Below are 16,238 nucleotides of genomic sequence, written 5' to 3' on the forward strand. Positions count from 1 at the left end.
AACAAGTGTTGTACTAGCACATAAAGAGTTGTGGGGCCGTGATATTTGTTCAATCCACGTTTTGATCGCCTGCCAATAGTTTCGGTAATACATTGACTGGCACTGTTACGTACTACAACAATAGTCGTTGTAGTTTCCCTAATAATAGCCCATGGACCTATGAAAAGACACATGCATTGAACTTTTGGGAAAATTCTATTATGAGCCCCACAACTCGCGAAGCGTCTTCAAAATGGTACAGCGATTTGTACCACTCAATTGGTATTAGAATGACTAGTCTGGCACAAGTCTTGAGCTGAAAGTTTGGTATTAGACGTGACGTATGTTCACGGCTGTGATTTTGGCCCAAAAATTTGTGCGACTTATCTCACATGTGGTAACTCGATTTTCATATTATGTATGAGTCCCACAAAAAAGTGTTCTAAAATTACGCTATGTATAAAGAAAATTACACCGTGTGCTACCGATGTTACGCGCAGTGTAAAATGTACACAATTGGTACAAATGGTTGCACCTGCAACCGTTTGTGCCCCTTGTCCCTTGACAGTAGTTGACTGTTCAGCCCATTTAAATTTTGGAGGGTATTGTTGGTAAAAGACAGATGCTACAGTAGGCTCCCTCCCCAAAAGCAGCCACGTGATGAACGTGAGAGAAGAAATCTTAAGTCTTTATATATATGTAAGATATTGCGACAATCTGGCCGACTTCTTCTTCACAATTCCCACATTCTTTTAGTCAATGATCTAGCTGCTTTCTTCAATGCCTTCAAAATCCCAATTGGTATGCCAGTCAAAGCATGTGCCTTGTTTTGCTCTATAAATACTCGCCTTGGATTTGATTAGCTCCTGAACCACATTTAGATTTTGTGTTGAGTCTTCCACTGGTTAACCAAACACAATGGTCTCCACCGAAGCTGCTGTTCCCTTACAAAACCAGAGTGAAATTCTTCGCCCCTTACCAGATTTCCCAGACGACATTTGGAGTGATCATTTTGATTTCTTCTCTCAGGATCAACAGGTTAGTTTCCTTTGTTTTTTTTTTGTTGGCGGTTGGGAGGGGGGGGTGGGGTGGGGAAGAGTTGAATTGGCGTAACGGTCCCAATCCACATGCAAAGTACGCAGGTTTTTCCATATTGTGTTGATACTTTTAAAATTTTTTTTCCTGTTTTTGGGTTTTAAGTTCTTGATGGTGGACGTCCATGATGTTATCAGGTATATGATATGTATGCCAAAGAAATTAAAATGTTAAAGGAAGAAGTAAGGAACATGCTATTGGCAACAGAAAACACAATAACAGAGAAATTGAGTTTGATAGACATCGTACAACGACTTGGTATCTCATACCATTATGGAGCAGAGATTGCAAACCTAGTAGAGAAGACATTCAAAGTATATGCCAATACTAAAGAGTATCCAGATGATTTACTCTCTGTTGCACTTCATTTTCGACTGTTCAGACAACATGGTTTTAATATTTCTGAGAGTAAGTTCCTTTTTTTTTTTTTTTTAATGCATGACAAGTTAACTTTAATTTTTTAAGCTTTTTGAAATTTGATTCTTACCATATAATTTGTGAGTAGGTATTTTTTACCAATTTGTGGAAACTGATGGGAAATTCAAGGAATCACTAAGTACTGACATGAAAGGTTTGTTGAGCCTGTATGAAGCTGCTCAAGTGAGGACACATAAAGATATCATTTTAGAAGAAGCTCTTGCTTTTGCAGAAGCTAATCTAAAACATGTGGCCTCATATACAAGTCATAGCCTTGCAAAACAAGTCAACTATACCCTTAAGCAGGCGCTCCACAAGTGCATCCCAAGAATAGAGGCTCGCCATTATATCTCTGTCTATGAGGAAGATGAATGTAGGAATCAATTACTTCTCAAGTTCGCCAAATTGGACTATAACTTGTTACAAATGTTGTACAAACAAGAACTTTCAGAGATCATAAGGTATGTACTTTTCTCTAGGACTTGAGGCTAGAGCACGAACAGAGAGTTTTCTTAATTAGTTTTTCCAGTCAAAGTATTTTTTTTAACCCTTTCACACCCAATTGTCAATCTCAGAATTCGATCCTTGAATCTACAATAAGGAGAAGTCTAAAAGCCTCTCCTGACAACTAGACCAACAAAAGTGCTTTCTTAATTAGTTGCATAACTCAAGGATGCAAATATGTATTTATGCTAATTGCAGTATGGATGAGAGATATAGGGATGTAGACAAGTCTAATCAAATCAAAAGCCCTAATATATAAATTTTTAAATTATTTGAACTGACTGGAAATTTTGTCCATGTTTTGCTTGTTTATCTATTGAGCTAAACTCAAGTGAGTTCTCATTGAATCGATCTACAATTGATCTCGAGTAGTTTGAATTTTTTACTTGTATAATCTAATTTTATGCTAATCGAGCCAAACTTGAATCAAGTTTGAGAGTTTATTAAACACAAAATATGTTCAAAATTTGAATTAATTAATTAGAGAACCAAGCTCGATCGAGCACTTATCGAACCACACCTAGGTTCGAATATCAAATTATTTGGCTCATCTTTCAATCCCATCAGAGAATCCTTGTTATGTTCTCCCATCAAGCATTGCATTTGTTCAAGATCTAGTTTCTTGGCAAATGCCACAATTTATGATCCAAATGAACTTACACCGACATGTCATACTCAAATCTTGAGAAATCTTTTTTTTTTTCATTGTTTTTGTGAAACTTGAAATGTGCAGCCCAACTTGGGCACATGTGCATGATCAGTTAAGAAATTGCCTAGCACCCAATCATACCTTTCATGCTACACCTAATAACTAAGACAAAACATGACAGACTTATATGTCATTATAATACAGAGGTATTGATCGCCTATTGCAAAATAATTTTTTTTCAACAGTAGTCCAAAAAAGAAAATAATTGCATCACCATATTCTTTTTTAGAGGGAACATGGAGATTCATGAACATTTAGTAAGGTATTTTTATATATGCATTCTTGATTCACGTGACAGGTGGGGAAATGAGTCAGAAATTGTATCAAAACTTCCTTATTCAAGAGCACGACTTGTTGAAAGCTACCTTTACGGTTTAGGAATGTTTTTTGAGCCTCAACATTCTCTCGGCCGAATCATCTCAGCAAAGACTACTGCCCTGCTTACAGCGATCGATGACACGTATGATTCCTATGGCACTCTCGATGAGCTAATAACCTTCACCGATGCAATTGAAAGGTATGCCTATTGATTAAACTAAGCCATGAACTTTGAATCCTCTGCCAAACTTTAACACATACGGCATAAGTTTTGCAGAAATTTTCTTCTGGTTTCAGGTGGGATGCTAAAGAAATTGATCGATTATCAATCTGCATGAGAACATCTTACTTGGCCCTTTTAAATGTCAGTGATGGTGTTGATAATGAGTTAACTGCACAACAAAGGTCTTATGCATCCGACAAGTATAAAGATGAAGTACGGTACCACATTTGTTCGGCATACATTTATATGTTTCTGTTTTGACTTAGTTTTTCCTTTGAGCTCTGCTGTGTTCGAAAGTCATGATAATTTTATACCTCATCAAATCTTGGCCATTAATCGAACTACTATATAAACGTGCGATTATCTTCAATCGGTATATAGGGCGTTCAAGTGCTTAACTTCTATAAACAAAATAGCACTTCAGTATCAGTTGTCTCAAGAACGCCAGAAATTTTATATGAATTAAGTTTTACGCACTGTTAATGTAGAGATTCTTTACGCTAACTAATAGGTATGAATATATGCAATTTATACAGAGAGTGAATTTCAGAATTAAAATTAAATTACGTAGCATGTATTTATATCCACCCATGCATACAATGATAGTGCATACAAATTTATCCTATATATGAGTGCGTATATATAGTATTGAAAAGTAACTTTTGTCACATATCATGCATCCTTTAATAAGTTTCGCCTGTATAATAATTTAGCTAAATCGTGCAGCAAGTCGTTTATATAAACCTAATACATTCTTGGAACATTGGTTTCAACTAGTGGAAACAATATGCAAGGAGTAGCTACATTGAGGCACTGTGGTTTATCCCAAGAGAATTGCCAGCATTTCCTGATTACTTGGGCAATGGATTGGTCACGAGCTTATGCTATCTACTAATACCAACAGCATTACTTGCAATGGAATGTGCCACCGAGGACGTGTATGATTGGCTATCAAACTATCCTAAAATTCTTGTTTCTTTAGCAAAAATATGCCGATTGACCAATGACATCGGGTCTTACGAGGTATGACTATGCTCTCCCTCTGAAGTTGTTAGTCAATTAATGTTAAATTAACTTACAAAATCTTCTGGAGGAAAAGTGCAGTTGTGATTTGGTATAGTTGTGTCTGGTTGATTTACTTTATGTGTGCTATTATACTTCTTACAAAACTCAGTGTGTATAAATTGAATTCAACCATGAGTAAAAAGGTAATATAAATATACACCGAACATGTGAAAATACAATAATCACACAGAACCTCACTTTCTCATAAGAATGTTTTTTTTTTTTTTTTTGAATAAGGTGAGAACTATGTTACCGTCATTATAAGAATAAAAAAGATGGTTAAAAAAGGATAAATTACATATAACCCCCTTGTCGTTTCATCTATTGCAAATGACTCCTCTAACATTTCAAAATATCCACTTCACCCTCATGATTTTATGTAAGTAGAAATTTGATGGAAAATAAATTATAGAATGTTGTTAGTTAAAACACTAATGGTGCCCTTATTTAAATACTAAATCAATTGATAGTTTAACCACCTTGTATAAAAGTATAGAGAGATTACATAGATAAATGCAAAAATCACAAAGTAAAGTAGATATTTATACAAACCATAAGAAGGTTATATGGATATTAAGATTTTATTATATGTGCTTTTAAAGCTCATTTGGTATAAACGTCTTAATTAATGGTGCATTCCATCTACTTTCCAATTTACATAAAACTATAAGGGGTTATGTCGTTATTTTAAAACCTTAAAGAGGTCATCTGGCATTGTGTAACATGGGGGGTAATAAGTAATTTACCCTTAAAAAAATGTTGAACTGGTGAATACCAACTTCCCCTAATTTGGAGGAGGGATGAGTTGGATGGTTCAGGAAGAGAGAGTGTAAGTGAGAAATTTGAAATTTAAGCACTCTCACGTATGTATAAAAGAAAAAAAAAATTCCCCCCAATTTGGTTATGTATATAGTACTGTAGATTAACTTCTCAAAACTGCTCTCTTTGCATTTCAAGCGTGAGAAACAATACAGAGGCACTGGAATCGAGTGCTATATGAAGCATTACAATGTGTCTGAGCTAGAAGCAAAGAAGAAGTTTGCGGATATTGCAGAGGACGCTTGGAAAGACATCAATGAGGAATTTCTTAAGCTCAGTACAACTATCCCAACGGAAATTCTCGAGCGATTTCTTAACCTAGCAAGAATTGTGAATGTTTTCTACAAGCAGGGAGTGGATGGTTTCACTAATCCACAGAATGTTCTGGAGCCTCATATTATAGATTTGCTTAGGGATCCAATTATTTTTTGAGTATGAATATTTGAATTAGCGCTATTTGTAGGGAACCTATCAATCAAATATGATGTCTAAATTGCATGTTATGTGATCGGTTATCTATTTTAGCTTCATTTTTTGATTGAATGATGACTGTCAGAATGCCAAAAGTTAAGTCATGTCTACAATACAAAATTCCCTTTTTCTTTTCTTTCCTTTTCTTTGCCCATATTTCAAAATCTTCAACTCATTGATTTCCTTCCAAAGTAAAATGGTTGAGTTCTAACAACTGTGTCAAACTAACATCTACACAGCATATAATGCCAAAGAACTAATGTTTTGCCTAATAGACATTTGATTAGTTATTCATAAATCACCTGCTAGAAATTAGACACCCACTAAATCAGTAATCTACTATAACTAATAAACGATTGATAAAAATAAACCAAACCTCTTTAAAATTTGTTAGTGCCTTATCTGTATTTGGATAGATTGGGAGTCCATTAGTGATACGAATTTTCCTAGGATGAGAGAAATCCGCAATCCCATTCGAAAACTCCAGTTCATAAGAAGACATGTTTGGATAAAATTTGGATGGAATTTGGGTAGGTCGGCCACAAGTTGTGTGAATACCAAATTGATATAGCACTCAATTCACTCAAGAACACACTCAAAGTGAATCAAGATTTGAAAGACGAGTATCCACTCTAACTTGTAGAAAACCGCAAAGGTTCAATGTCATAAAATCATTCAACTAAATAACTATGTTCCATACAATATTATTTAAAAGAAAATCTAGACTAAACCTTATGGACCGGACCCTCATAACTAAACAAAATTGACTCAATAATTAGCCCATTAATCTCAAAGTTTTAACACACATTGGCCTTTCTTATTGACTAAAAAAAACTAAATAAACAATGTATTTAAAATCAAAGAATAATTAACTAAAATGGATAAAATAGGAAAAGCCCTAAAAATCACAAACAAATCCACGGAATCGGCGGACTAGCAAATGGCTACTCTGGTGTGCCCACGTCTTGTCTTACACACAAGTCCTCTTGACACAATTTCTTTGTGTTCAGTCACGGGACATGCCTGTGGCTTATAGTGCAAAGTCTTCTGCTCCCCTCCTTGGACAAACTCTTCAACTAATTTTACTCACTTCGCATCCATATCATTCCCCATCTCTTCAAGAAGATTTTTCCTCAAATCTTTGACCTTTACTCGCTCAAAATAGTTGTGATCACCTTGCTCAAAATCCCTATAAAGTACCCATAAAAAAATGAAACAGAGGATAAGTTAATAGGTTAGTAAGACATATTGAACCCTCCAATGGCAGCCCAATCAACAAACGATTAAATTTTTTTGCCCACTCATTTCTTTCTTCTTTAGCTTGGCTTCACTCTCCTATTTTATCCTTACCAACTCCTCTTCATATTGCCACTTCAAATACAACTGGTCGTCATGCACTTGTTACGGAGTAAGTGGGGTAAGTGCAATCTTCCTACCCTTATGTTTGGAAGAATAGCTATTGGAAAGTCTGTTATAATAAACTCTCTTATCAAACTGCCAAGGTCTTCCAAGTAGCATATGGCTTGCTTGCATAGAAACTACATCATACAATAACTCATTCTCGTACTTCCTAATACGGAAAGCCACTTGAACTTGTTCTGTAATTTTTATGCCTACATAGGTGGTAAACCAATGTATGGTATATGGGCTCCAATGATCAATTGTTGGTAGTGCAAGCTTACCCACCAAGATTGTACCGACAAAGTTCATACAACTCCTACCATCAACAATTAAACTGCACACCTTATCCCTAACACAACACCTAGTGTAGAAGATATTGATGCGTTGTCTCTGGTCCACTTCCACTTTGACTTCCGCATTTAAAGCTCGATTAGTCACCAAGGTAAGCACTCCAGGTGTATGTTCTTCCCCATCAGACTGATTCTCAATCAAAGGAGGTATCTCTTCAATCTCCTTCTCATCTGCAAACTCAATTTGTCCATTTGCATTAATCGCCATAGCTCATTTGTTTGGGCACCGGAGAGTTTTGTGACCACGTCCCTGGTACTTATAATATTGGATATCCTGGTTTCGAATAATAGAAACTGGAGTGTTGCTTGAGACTTTAGGCAATTTCACCTTAGATTTTGAAGATACTCTATCTTCCCTTGGCACACCCTTTGCAGTGAAAGGTGCAGAAAATGAGTTGGGCTTGTAGCCATCCCTTCTCTTCATTGTCTCTCAATTTTGATAGCTTTTTGCACCATCTTCTCCAACTCCATGTAGTACTACAATTCAACTACATCTGCAATGTCTAGATTCAACCCCTTCAAGAATCTAGTCATTGTAGCCTCCAAATCCTCTATTACATTTGCCCTCATCATCGCCTTCTCCATCTCTTTATGGTAATCTTTGACAGTTAGATCACCCTACACCAAATTTTGCAGCTTCTAATAGAGGCCTCTGTGGTAATAAATAGGGACGAATCACTTTCTCATTAATGCTTTGAACTTCTGCCAAGTGCTAACAAATCACTCAGCCATCCTTCTTCTACTGATATAGTTGGTCCCACCAAGTGATTGCATAGTTTAAAAACTCCACCATGGCCAACTTAGCTTTTTGCACTTCAGTGTAGTTATAACAGTTGAAAACAAGCTCCATCCCACACTCCCATTCTACGTAAAGTTTTGAGGTCAGATTTCCTTGTAAAGAAGGGATATTAGACTTCACTCCCATCACATAGCATCATCAACTCGATGGTTCCTTCTAGGCAGTCTCCTAAACTCAACTTTAGATTCGTCTTCTTCTTTAATAGTGGAGTATTCCTCCTCTAAATTCCAACGTCTTGCTTTTTCATGCTTGGAAGTGTGTCTCTCACATTTGGATAGATGCTCCTGAGAAATCTCAACCCGATCAAGGCATTCATGGATGGATTCCATTTCAGTCCACATCAATCACCTCATCTCTCCTTTCACAACCTTCATGATGAACTTTGAGTCAATGGGATGAGAATCTAAATCTTCCTTGCTAGACATGATTTCCTGCAAGATAGGTCAAAAATAATATTTCACACACTCAACCTCATGTGTATACCCTCAGCCACTCATGTTTACACTCACTTTTGTGGTCTCACACTCATTTAATGCCTTGGTGTCTTGAATTCACTTAAAATTTGGTTCTCCAAGGATTTAAGGAATATACCAACCAAGAAACACCTCATTTATGGCCTAGAAAGTCAAATAATAAGGCTGGAAATTTGAAAAGCAATACAATAAGGAAATTTCAAGAACTAATGATGGAAATTTTCTAAAAAAGGAGGTGATTTAAAGCTTGAAATTTCAGACTTCAATTTCCTAATTAGATTAGGAATTAGACATCTAAAGATTGCTCGAAAAATAAGGTTATGTTTCCTAATTTGATTTGGAAACAATTAAAAAAGAGAAATATTTATATGATTAGGATTAGGAAAGAAAAAAAAAGCAGTCACAAAATTTCAAGATTCGACTAGGATTAGGATTCACAGAAATAAAGCAACAAACAGACCATTCTTTTTCAGATGAGTATTAACTCTGGATGAACAGTACGATGAACAGTAATATAAGAATAGTAATCACTACAGTACTTTTATTTTAATCAACGAGGGAAGGTAGATATGAAATTAACACAATCACAACAATGAAGAACACAAGAAACAATGAGGAAACACACAAGAAAAACACGAATGGAAAATTTAAAACCCTAAAAGTAGATAAACTCTAATTCACAATTCTTTTTAAAACAATTAGGGTTTAGTAGTAGAAGAAAGGGAAAACAAGAAATTAATAAGGATATAACCTGTCATCTTGAGTCAAAACTCTGATACCAACTTATACGAATTCTCCAAGAATAAGAGAAATTCGCAATCCCACATGTTCATAAAGAGATAGGTTTGGACGAAATTTAGATGGAATTTGGGTAGGCTAACCTCAATTTGGGTGAATATCAAATTGATACGAGAGTCAATTCACTCAAGAGCATGCTTAAAATGAATCAAGATTAGAAAGACAAGAGTCTCCACTTGCTTGTAGAAAACCTCATATGCTCAATATCATAAAATCACTCAATTGAATAATCGTGTTCCATACAGCATTATTTAAAAGAGTTAACTTCTAGATTAAACCCTATGGACCAGACCCTAATATCCAAACAAACTTGACTCAATAATTGGCCCATTAAACTCAAAGGCTTAACACACATTGGCCTTTCTTATTGACTAAAAAATAACTAAATAAACAACTTATTTTAAAACCAAACACTTTTATTTAAGAAACGTACTTGACTTAAGGTTCAGCACTTCTTAAAATAGTGTTAAATCCCAATTTTCATTGAAAAAATAGCACTTTTAGATAATCACAATTAATGGTACCAAGTTAATCATGATAAGAAAAACAAAAGTGCTAAATAACTGGCTCAAAAAAATAGTATCAAATAGCCAAAAAATCAACACAATATAATCATAGAAAGTTGAACCAAAACCCAAGGCATAACTTTAAAAAAAACATAATAAACATAAAATCCAAACTTATACATTAACTAAACTTGGTATCAATTTCAAAAGATAAAGAGTTGGAAAGGTAGAGTAACCCTTATAACATGAGTTCCCTCTGTAGACAAAGAAAATTTATCTAATTTATTTTAGTCAAGATTTATTTAAATTAAATCGATCTTGATTAAATTAAATTAAATTATAGAAGTACATTATGTTTTGGACCGTCGAATTGGGCTAATATTATAGGGGCTATTAAATCAAATTAAATTCATAATGTCCATTTAAATTGGAGTGAATTAATTGATTTATTAATTCACAATGAACTATTTGGATTGACCCATTATTTAAACCCAAGTTAAATGGATTTCTTGAGGAACAAGTGATCCAAAAATGCAGGGGGTTTCTGAGGGTTTTCTTGAAGACCTAGCCTACATATTTTAGCTATAAATAAAGGTCTTCTCTCAAGGCAAGGATATAAAAAAATCCCTAACTTTCGGAGGAACTCTGTCAAATTCTCTCAAGAGTTTTCTCTCTCAAATCCAAGTCCAAATCAAGGTAAACAAATCCTCCTGCTATCGATGTTGGAGACTGAAAGTTCCAAATATTTGACGCCACCATCAAATCAATCGTTTTCTACGCCGAAATTATAGTAAACACTCTTTCGATCGGAGAATAAGCTTTTGGGCCCTTCGATTAAACTCATTCGAAGAAAAGAATCAGGGGATTAAATTCTTTGATTCAAGAATTTTCAGAAATTGTAACCCATTTATTGTTTAATTTAATAAATTTGATATTTGTGCAAGTTTTCTTATCTTTTATTTTAGGCAACAAAATTTGTGCTTACAAATTTCTGGCACGCCCAGTGGGACCATCTCTGCCTCTTATCTCTTTTCGTCCAACAACTTACCCAGTCTCAAAATTCAATGGAGTTCAAGAAGATGAACTTTTCTCTTGAAGGCTTAGTCGTCGATGTCTCAACAACTCAAGAGACGCAGTATACTGCACCTCTAACAAGGAGCAAGGCCAAGAATTTAACAGAAAAGGCTAAGGCGAACGTTGTGATTGAAGAAACAAACTTCAAGATGCTTCCCAACAAGAAAGGAGCCCATGATGAATCCATTAATAGCCCAAATGATTTGGCTGCCTCTGTGGTGATGCCCGTCATGATGACCAATACCACAACTGTGAAAAATCAGATTTCGAATCTAGCCAAAATTGTCGAAGGGCTAGTAGTGCATGCGCAAAGTCAAGATGTCAAGATTGTCAAATTAATGGCTATAGTGAAAAATATAGGCGAAAATAGCCTTAGTATGTCCAAATAGAAATTCAAAGCGCAAGATGAAGGCGACTCATCATTAAAGGAGAAGGAGAAAGAGGATGCGAAATCACAAGCCACGAAGGAATTTTCAATCTCCCGTGATGGCACCATTCATGTTGATAATCTGAAAGAGTTTATCGAAGGCACAATTAAGGACAAGATTGGTGGAAATGCCAAGTCATATATTGGTTACACCAAACCTTACACCGCTAGAGTGGAAAGTTTGAAGATGCCTGTGGGATATCAACCTCTAAAATTTCAACAATTTGATGGTAGGGACAATCCTAAGCAACACATTGCACACTTTGTGGAAACTTGTAACAATGCGGGCACTGATGGTGACTTGCTCATTAAGCAGTTTGTTCGCTCGTTGAAGGGAAATACCTTTAATTGGCATATAGATCTGGAGTCTGGAACCATTGACAGTTGGGAGCAGTTAGAGCATGAATTTCTCAATCGCTTCTATAGCACAAAGAGAACTGTCAGCATGACTGAACTCTCTAATACACGTCAATGGAAGAATGAACCTGTCATTGATTTTATCGACCGCTGGAGGAATCTAAATTTAAATTGCAAAGATTGAATTTCTGAATCTTCCGCGATCGAGATGTGCATTCAAAGCATGCACTGGAGACTCAGATACATCTTGCAAGGTGTGCAACCAGAAACATTTGATGAATTATTCACAAAAGTCCATAAGTTGGAGATTAATCTTGATGGACAAGAACCGCCAGTTCCTGACCCTCACAAGGCCAAAGAGAGACAAGACATAAGGAAAGGGGGCAAGCCACCGATCAAAAATAAAAAGAAGGAGGCTATGGCTACAAGTATAACGCCTTTTAAGATTGTTCCCAAAACTGCCAAAAGAGAAGACAGGAAGATCAATGCGCATCAAGAGCAAGGAAAGAGGAAACCGACTCTTAAGGAGATGCAAAACAAGAAGTACCCTTTCCTCGATTCTGATGTCCCTGGTATGTTTGACGATCTGTTAAGTATAAATTTGATCACGCTTCCTGAGATGAAGCAACCTGATGAGGCCAAGAACACTGAGGATCCAAATTATTGTAAGTATTACCGACTGATTGGGCATCCCATTCAGAAATGCTTTGTCTTCAAAGACAAAGTAATGGAGTTAGCGAGACAAGGAAAAATTCTTCTTGAAGAAGACAAGACAAGTGTGAATCAAACGTCCATTTATTCCCTGCAATCCATGGAGGATAAAAGGGTCATGGTACCTGTATTGCCAATAATTCAATTTGGATCACTTGACTCTATAGAAATCAAACAAGAAGATGCTTCTTTAACTCTTCAGGAACATGCATATGAAGATGAAAAGGCGCTACAGCCTGATGTGAATGATGAAAGATGGACTCTAGTCATGCGAAGAAGGAGGCGAAAATCTTGTCCATCTAATAAGGCGAACAAGGTCTTAACGAGAAGTATGATGATTTGAAAGGGAAAAGAGAAGGACATAAAGAAAAATAATGACTGTTGTAATCTTCAAGAAGGTCGAATCTTCAAGCAAAAGTCGCGAACTCCTGTCACTTTAAAGGAATTCATGCCTAAAGAATTATTTGAGGTTGATGTGGTCGCAAGTCACGCAACACGCGTAGATCATATCAAAGAACAAAAAGATAATACTCACGAATCTCTCTGTGAGATAGCCCGTGTGTCTACCGGCAATGAAGAAGGTCGTGTGCCCACCGACAATGAAGAGGTGAAGTCACAAGTATCACTTTTACTAGTGAAAACTTGTTACTTGGGTCAACACTGCATAACTGCCCTTTGTTTGTGACTGGTTATGCAAAGGAGCAACAAGTGAATAAAATTTTGATAGATGGAGATTCTGTAGTCAATATTCTTCCTTTAAAAACTCTAAAGGAACTTGGCATCCCTATTGATGAACTCTCCAATAGCCAACTGATGATTCAAGGTTTCAATCAAGGAGGGCAAAGAGCTCTTGGATCATTAAGTTTAGAGATGGTTATTGATGACATGTCATCCAGAGCACTGTTGTGCGTGATAGATACTAAAACCACATACAATATGCTATTAGGAAGGCCTTAGATTCATGAAAATGGAGTTGTACCACCAACTCTTCATCAATGTTTTAAGTACTGTCAAAATGGGGTGGTTAGAAGTGTGAAAGCCGATGATAATCCTTTCACTGAGGCGGAAGCGTATATCGCTGATGCCAAATTTTACATCAAAAGGCACAATGCGAAGGATAAGTCTGAGCAACCTCTATCTGTAGATAAAATTCAGAACCCCGAATCTCCAAGTGCAAAAAGGGAGAAAATGATGATTTCGAAATCAAAAGAGAAAGTTCATGAAGAAACTGATGTTTTATTGCCAAACAATGAATCAGTTGTCTTTCGCTGCCCTCCCAAGTGAAGAATGGAACAAGGACAGTCACCTGCAATTCAGCATGAAGATCTAAAAGATTTGACTCTTCCGGTAGCTCATTTTGATACAAAGAAGGTGTCATCTCCTCAACTTAAAAGGTCTAACCTTTTAAACAAAGAATCTGAAGTCGAACAAGACACCATACCAAAGTCAAGAACCAAAGAAGGTTTTGATCCTATCGCTTATAAGCTTTTCGCTAAGGCTGGATACGATCTCAAAGAATCTGCGGTGTTAAATGTTCCATCCTGTCAATCTACTAGTGACATGATTCATGGGTTGAATCCTACCCAAAAGATATTGAAGGAAAAAGGATATGCTGTTGAAAATTTCAAATTTGGCCTTGGCTATTCCTCTCCTACACCAATCTGCATCAAGATCAATAGAATTAGCAGCCAATATATTGCTGTAGAGGATGAGTCTTCTCAAATAGCCGATAAATTTCAAATTTTTCACGAAAAGGAGAATAAAACTCCACGGGTATCTGTTTTTAAGAAATTAGGACCACAAAAAGTTAAGAAATTAGGACCACAAAAAGACAAAAGCCTCAAAACTCTCATAAGAGTAAAGAAAAAATGGCAAAGTCATTTCAAAATCTTGAAAAACCTTCTGATTGTCCTCATAAATTTGGTAGCATCATTCCTTCGAGAATGAGAAGACGCGCAGACCTTGTAATAAAGTGTGGGACTGAGTTGAGAGTCAGGAAGTATACCGTGGTGTATACAAGACCAAAAGAGAATGATGAAGAGAGTGTTGCTTCATGCAATCATATAACTCTAATTGACGGTGACTCTCCTAAAGAAGAAGAAGATGCTGAAGACGCTCCACCTGAATTGGAAGAAGATGTTAAGGCCACTGTGGATGATTTAAAGGAAATCAATCTTGGTACTTCAGAGGACTCGCGTCCAATATACAAAAGTGCTTTATTGAGCCCTGACGAAGAGAGGGCATATATGAACTCTTGTGGGAGTATCAAGATATTTTTGCATGGACTTATAAAGAAATCCCGGGTTTAGACCCAAAAGTGGCCGTCCACCATTTGGCTGTTAAAAAGGGAGTTTGACCTGTGAAACAAGCACAACGGCGATTTAGACCCGATTTGATTCCGTTGATCGAAATTGAAGTCAGTAAGTTTATTGAAATCGGGTTTATTCGTGAAGTTAAATATCTCACATGAATTTCGAGTATCGTGCCTGTGCGAAAGAAGAATGGGCAAATCTGCATCTGCGTCGATTTCAGAGATCTTAACAATGCTTGTCCCAAAAATGACTTTTCTTTACCGATCAGTGAGCTCATGATTGATGCAACTACTGGGCATGAAATTCTGTCATTTATGGATGGCTCTTCTGGATATAATCAAATTCGATTGGTACCTGAGGATGAGGAACTCAATGCATTTTGTACTCCTAAGGGTATTTATTGTTATAAAGTAATGTCCTTTGGTTTCAAAAATCCTGGAACCACATATCAAAGAGCAATACAAAGCATCTTTGACGACATGCTTCATAAAAATATCGAGTGTTATGTGGATGATTTAGTTGTTAAATCAAAGAAAAGAAGTAATCACTTGGAGAATTTGAGACAAGTATTTGATCAGTTGAGAAGGTATCAACTCAAAATGAACCATCTCAAGTATGCATTTGGAGTCACGTCGGGAAAATTTCTTAATTTTGTGGTTCGCCATCGAGGTATTGAAATTGATCAGGCCAAAATTGATACTATATTGAGAATGCCTGAATCTCGTGACATTTATGAATTGAAAAGTCTTCAAGGGCAATTAGCTCATCTGCGGAGATTTATCTCAAATTTAGCAGGAAGGTGTCAACCATTTAGTCGCTTGATGAAGAAAGATGTGCCATTTCAATGGGATGAGGCATATAGTAATGCATTCACTAGCATTAAATCTTATCTTATTAAAGCACCTGTTTTGGCTGCAATTATGCATGGAAAGCCATTATTTCTTTATATTGCTGCCCAGGAACGCTCAGTGGGGGCATTGCTTGCACAAGAAAATAATGAAGGAAAAGAAGTTGCCCTTTATTATTTAAGCAGAATGATGACCCCTAAAGAACTAAACTATTCACCGATTGAAAAGTTGTGTCTAGGTCTTATTTTTGCAATACAGAAGTTAAAACACTACTTTCAAGCACATAGCGTGAGGCTCATTTTCAGGGCAAATCCCATAAAATATGTGATGAGCAGACCAGTGCTATCCGACCGTCTAGTTAGATGGTATCTTCAACTACAATAGTTTGAAATTATTTATGTGCCTCAAAAGGCTGTGAAAGGACAAGTTTTGACAGATTTTCTTGCTGATCACCCGATACCTGCTGAATGGGAGTTAAGTGATGACCTACCAGATGAGGATGTACTCCTTATTGAGATTCACCGACCATGGAAGATATATTTTGATGGTACGGCTCATCGTCATAGAGTTGGAGCGGGGATT

At 36.4% G+C, this 16,238-nt stretch overlaps 1 protein-coding gene across 1 annotated transcript; it reads left to right on the plus strand.

The window, feature by feature from the left end:
* Window positions 1–897: 897 nt before the first annotated feature.
* Window positions 898–5,561, plus strand: LOC113759737 (viridiflorene synthase-like). The gene is made up of 7 exons (XM_027302307.1): window positions 898–1,017; window positions 1,212–1,482; window positions 1,580–1,952; window positions 3,003–3,221; window positions 3,320–3,458; window positions 4,023–4,268; window positions 5,268–5,561. The coding sequence occupies exons 1-7, from the start codon at window positions 898–900 to the stop codon at window positions 5,559–5,561; spliced, it is 1,662 nt and encodes a 553-aa protein (XP_027158108.1).
* Window positions 5,562–16,238: the final 10,677 nt, after the last annotated feature.

Source organism: Coffea eugenioides, chromosome 2 (assembly GCF_003713205.1).
Source record: "Coffea eugenioides isolate CCC68of chromosome 2, Ceug_1.0, whole genome shotgun sequence".
In the NCBI taxonomy this organism is placed as follows: Eukaryota; Viridiplantae; Streptophyta; class Magnoliopsida; order Gentianales; family Rubiaceae; genus Coffea; species Coffea eugenioides.